Source organism: Trachymyrmex cornetzi, unplaced genomic scaffold (genome assembly GCF_001594075.2).
Source record: "Trachymyrmex cornetzi isolate Tcor2-1 unplaced genomic scaffold, Tcor1.1 scaffold99, whole genome shotgun sequence".
Classification (NCBI taxonomy): Eukaryota; Metazoa; Arthropoda; class Insecta; order Hymenoptera; family Formicidae; genus Trachymyrmex; species Trachymyrmex cornetzi.
Genome location: NW_017300343.1, coordinates 2,468,578 through 2,474,577, shown reverse-complemented (window position 1 = coordinate 2,474,577; position 6,000 = coordinate 2,468,578). Strand labels below are relative to the sequence as shown.

Here is a 6,000-nt window from a genome sequence, read left to right as displayed (position 1 = left end):
AATTTGTAATCCGTGCATGTTGAGCAAATTATTATAACGGATTGGAATATAAAAAAACAGTAACAATTTGCAGTTACAGTTAACTTTGATGCTGTATTATTTGAATTGTTATCGCATATGTGATTCTTGACAATGGTAGTACAAACTACACGCAGCGTTAAAAAAAAAAAAGATTAATATTTACATAAAACAGTTGTGTTGATTTCGCGATTGTTATTAGTTATGACGCTATTGTTGCACTGTTACGAGTTAATACAGAGACGATATCGGTACGGGGATGGTGTAGCGTAACGGTGGATAAATCCCCGCGCAGCGTTGCGTTAATTAACTCTTTACAACGCCGCCAATTAAAAATCATAAACTGGATACACGCGAATTGGCGAACGGGGAGAGTTCACCTGCGGGTAAGAGGCGGCAGTGGTCGCGTGTCAGGGCGCCGACGCGGATCGTGCGTCGCGGCGCCGGGCGCCACTTTGGAGACGCTGTTCGTCGCTGCGACCAGTGCACGTTCGTCTTGAATGCGGAGCGCTTCGTATTCCCATTCGCAGCTTTCCTTGCCGAGTGAAAGCTCTCTTCTTCTCTTTTATCGGGCGACACACCGTGCGTGCACGATGTCGACACGACGTGCGTGACGAGGGGAGAAGCGAGGCAGAAGAAGACCGCGTCGCGATTATTATTATTATGCGAGCCGTCGAAGCAAAAGTTTTCGCAGATCGATCGAACGGCCCTTTTGCTCCCCGATGCCGGCGATAATTTTTATCCTTTTTCCCTTCCCTTGACATCGCTCATGTAAATTTCACGTCGACGCGCCCCGATTGTCCCGATCGTGTGCTATCTTTAATAACGTTTAGCGCCCGTCTTATTGAACGCAAATTCGCTCCAACGAACGATTCGTCAGGCGAACGACAGTATGCTGATTATACAAGCGTTCGATCTGTAGCGCAGTTCTGTAACAGGTGATACACTGTTTCTTTATAAGTGCAGTAACTTGTTCGCAGCTCGTGTTTATCGTGTCAGCGAACGAGCTTGCTTCATTCGTGACGAATGAAAGGATATCACTCTCACGATTCGGTTTTCGAAAGTGTTCGAAGAAATGTCTAATGGGACGACAAATTTCTTTGGACGTAGCATTGTGAATTCTCCATTGTATTCCTCGTACACTTGTTGCTAATCCACTTTCTCGAATCATTAATTGAAAAATTTTCTAGTGTCTTTGCGTGACACGTTACATTCATTCGGCAAATAATTCTGAATTTTAATCGTATTGGGACTTAATTTTACGTCTCGACGTAAGCGAGAGGCTTACGTTTCCTTTCCGCATTTTAGGCCAAGTGTGTCAATATTTTCACGCTTTTGTCATGGCGATGTCCACATTGCGGTTGTATATGGCAATGCGGATGTCCGGTGCACCTCCGAGCTAGGATGCATGTGCCCGTGTAATTTGGTACGCCGCAAGTTTGGTTGTCGGTGCTCGACAACCTTTTGATGGGTCTCGCTTCATAGTGCGCTTCCACGGTGTGCAATCCGGATAAACTATTCTCTGTTCAGGATTGGTACACACAGTTTACTACTACAGTATGCAGTCCTTGAGCGAACTATTCTCTGTTCAGCAATTGGTATAGATCGAGTAGTTACCGCGATTTTCATCGTCAAAAGTAATCTAGTGCAGTTGTTTCTTCTGAAGTAATAAGAGTAATCTTATCGCTTGTATTAAAGTTGCGTAGTGAAAAATATATGCCCGAAAATTTGCCCGAATGTATTTTCTATTAAATATTAAATGCTATTCTAATTGAAAATGATTCTTTATTAATATATATGCATTTGTTTCCATAACAAATTGCATATTCATTATAAGATTTGGCAAAGTTCTTGTAAACTGTAAGAAGAAAAAAGATCTCTGGGAAAAATATCCGATTTTAGCATTTAGAAATTTTATCCAGGTTTTAATAATCTATGGCTTCAGTCATTTTATCAGAACGTGTGCGTGTGTGTGCGTTCGAATATTTCATTTTCCCTCCGAATCGATTTTCAAATAACGTATTACACAATATATGCTTACTTTCGACAGATAATATGTAATTCCAAATAAATTTTCTTCGTCTAATGACATTATTAAGCAATTTATTACAAAATTCCCGTGCGTTTTTCTTGTTTTATTATTTTTTGTTTTATTATTTCTCTCTCGTTTATAATTAATCTTCCTAGAATCCTGAATCCTTATCATTAACGGAGATTTTTGGCGAAATATATATTTTCGATATTATCGCAATATCATGTTACCCTTTATCTGTGTGGACGTCATTTTGTTCGATAAAATTAGTGAACACGATATTTCAGCAAATTGTGAGCAGTAAAATGTAGAGGCACATTTTTCTTTACGTTCTCCGGACATTATTCAGTAACACAGGCATTAACATCTCTTGTGACTACCCTTCTCTCTTAATGAACAATTTCATCATATATATATCGAGAGAGAAATAAAAAGAAAGAAAGCTCGTTATCGTGCGTGTGTGACAAATCGAAGATCGAACGGGTCGTGGCGTGAAACGTTTCGAGATGAACTGAGCACAATGGACATTCTCGTGTTCGTTTCGTAATTGGTGTCGAAGAGATACAAGATAGGAGAATAGAGAGGACACCAGGATAATCGTCGACGGGGAGGCCGTCGAGAGGGACGAGAGCAAAATGAGGGCCCCGTTGCTCCTCTTAGGCGGCATTGTTGTATTGTCGCTCGCGGTGGCGAGAGCTCTTTCGTGTGTGTGCTCACCGCTGGAGTGCGACGTTCTCACCGACGAGGACTGTCCCGGAGGCCTCACCTGGGACCCCTGCAGGTAGGCGACGTTTACCCTCACCGCCTGGAGAGATCTCCAAAGAGAAGCTCCGGCTCGATACTGAAATACCAACGAGTTCCTTTGGAATGTGACTTGCGCGCTTTCTATCCTCTTAGTTAGGAAGACTTTTCTCCCAGGATGTCAGCGGGTTTATTATTTTTAATCGATTTTTTTCTATCTCGATCGTATTATATAGAACACTGGAACAGTTCAATTATTCGCGATATGAGACAAAGCGATAAGTGTAAATTTGTGTCATACCATATAAAAGGTATTTTAATAAACTTCGATAATCGAAAAGGAGAAGGAAAATATGTCGAATTTTGTTGTATAAGTGCATCGTACTTTTGGCACATCATGGACGATATTCACATACTAATTGCCATTACGTCTTCTCTACTGCAAAGATGCCATACTGCGCAAAAATATAATTTTCAATTTGAAACTCTATACAGTCGGAACTCTTTGTGTTCCGTTGTAACAATTGTGTTCTACTACGCGTTGTAATTAGTTCCGAGTACAGCGAGCAATTAAAACGCGTGCTACAATAAGGCCCCGCTACCTGCGTTTTTTTTTCTCCAGGCAACGAGAAAATGCCGTTCTTTGTTGTTTATCCACCTTTATCTCCCCTCGTGCGCGAATTGCATTTTCGCGTTAGCGACTCATTTGTGGAGAACAGCGAGGGTAGTGTTACCTATATAAAGATAAATCGCGCGCACGTTGAGAAGGCATGCATGCACTAAGGATGGCGAAGCCTCGAAATGTTATACGATAGCGTTTATCATCGATGTGTTCGATATCCATGCGACCGACACGCGAGAACCATGCCCTTGGGTCTATTTTCACCCACCCACGCACACAAACGTGCGGGCATTATTACGCCATTATACATATTCACTCTATATATTATACATCGTATACAGAGTGTCTGATAATTATTGACACAACGCTTGTGGGTAGGTAGAGCGGACTAACCTGAGTCGAGAAATCCTGTACCATTCTGCAATTTTCGCAATGATATGACAAGATATTAATTACGTTAAAAATCGTTGAATAAGCACGTATTCGCCAATTGCAAATGAAAATTGCAAAATATTATAAGATTTTCGACTCAGTTTAATCCGCTCTATTCACACGAACGTTGTGTCAATATTTATTAGACACCTTGTATAGTCCAATGAAGGTGGGGTATGCACCTAAGTTTAGGTATGCACTTGTGTTTTATGGCCCGTACAAACAACCTGATGCAGAACAGGTTCGCGCTAGTAAATGGAGAGCATTACGAATAATATATAATAAAGTTAATAAGTATACCTACTACGAAAGAGAGAGAGAGAGAGAGAGAGAGAGAGAGATTTGAAAAATTTTATAATTTGAAGAAATAACATTATACTATTATATAATTATCATTACACGCTAAAGCTTTACTTTACCATAATTCACATTTATCCCATGAATTATGTTCATATTCGCGACGAAATAATGCTATCATTAATTATTAGTAAAATAAAAGCTGCATTATTTAATGTAGATAAAATGCAACATATCGCAATATGCAATCATATCGCGTGATAAAGCATGTTGTAAACCACAATCTCGTGAATATTACCGCCTTTTTAGTGTAAGAGCGAATGTATAGGTTACATCCCCTTTAACAAATATTTGCGAGGAAAGTACCAAGATAAATTCTATTTCGCGAGCGCGTATGAAGCACGATCGATGGCAGAGCTTCATGTAAGTGCGATAACGACGCGTTGCAAAATCAGATTAATTACGCGTGTCAATACGTGAGTGGCTAACAAATATTTGTGCATATAAGACAAAAGGAAAAAAAAAAGTAGCATTGTTTCTGCGATTAACGCGATAGTTCGCAAGATTAACTCCTTCGCTGTGCAAAATAATATTAGAATGTTATGTAAGAGCAGCGTATGTATGAACTAGATTTTTCTTCTCGTAATAAATATAGAAGAATGGATATCGTACATGCGCGCTATATATACACACTCGGCGAGATTAAATTCTTTTGAACGTTTAACTTACGTGTACACCGAAGCTTTAACATTGTAAAGGATTCGTAAAAGCGATAATATCTCTATACAAAGATATCCATGTAAGTCAATCTTGACTAAATATCTCTATTAGATATGCGCTTGCAAGGTAACTTGGACGATTCAGAGCCATTTCAGGCACTTTGGCTAGGTACATTACACAATACGCAATTAGAAAGCCTTTCATCTCTTCTATATTCACGAGTAGAGGGCGGATAAGACGGCTCTTCAAACCGCGGCTTTCCTCACAGCTACTCGAAGCGTTAGAAATGTGCGGTTGAGATTGAGATTTCTCCCTCTTCCTTTTTTCTTCTTTTACGATCGAGAAAGTTACTCGCAAGATGAACAATTTCAGCGTAATTGCTTTTCAAGTGCGAGACAAAGATTGATGCTTGCGCGAGAATCGAATAAGAATCGCGCCGAATCGAGAACTGTGGATTGAGATCGAGCTGTGATTTATGCGTTAGATTAAATCTTCGAATAAGAGATGCGAATGTGAATTTCGTTGAGAAGAGTATAGGTGGATATTCATATAATTGATAAATCCTTATGATCTTTACGACGTTTTACTCGTCGTATTTTGCGATACTTTACGATACTCGGATTGCAAAAGTGGATTCTTTACGAAATTCATACAAGATCTACGTAAATCTTCTTTACGCAATTCAATTCAGTTTAGCCACCAAGTGTTCTGCCATTCTTCTCAAACCACCTTCTGTACCTGGTCTTATTCGCCCTGCGTATTTTCTCGATATTTCAGCATATGCACTATAATACAGTCGCGCGCGTCGATACGTACAATATGCTGATTCGAGAACGTCGGAATTGAATTTCAAAGGAAGCGACACGCGTGCGCGGAAGTAGAGAAAGATTTTTCCAGAGTGGTCTCGAACAGTTATAGCATCTTTCCTGAGAAGGACCTTTGCGAATTCAATAGGTGTATCTAACGTTTATTGCTCTGTGGAATTTCCACAGAAGTTCTTACGGGAGTTTCACCGATTTAGAAGGATAGGCGGAAGACCGTTACGACGACAGCCGTTGGAACGTTCGATACAATACTGAAAGATATTCGAGTGATCTCGATGACGACGAGGTAGCTTGAAGAAAGAAGAGTTTTATTT

General features: G+C 40.1%; 1 protein-coding gene across 1 annotated transcript in view; it reads left to right on the top strand.

Annotated features, from left to right (window-relative positions):
* The first annotated feature begins 526 nt into the window (after positions 1 to 526).
* cmpy (crimpy) overlaps positions 527 to 6,000 on the top strand; it is a 279,719-nt gene continuing 274,245 nt past the window's right edge. The window contains exons 1-2 of the mRNA XM_018521685.1: positions 527 to 956; positions 2,338 to 2,831. Coding sequence (XP_018377187.1) covers positions 2,686 to 2,831 — 146 coding nt within the window. The 5' untranslated portion in view covers positions 527 to 956; positions 2,338 to 2,685. The remainder of the gene's footprint in view (positions 957 to 2,337; positions 2,832 to 6,000) is intronic.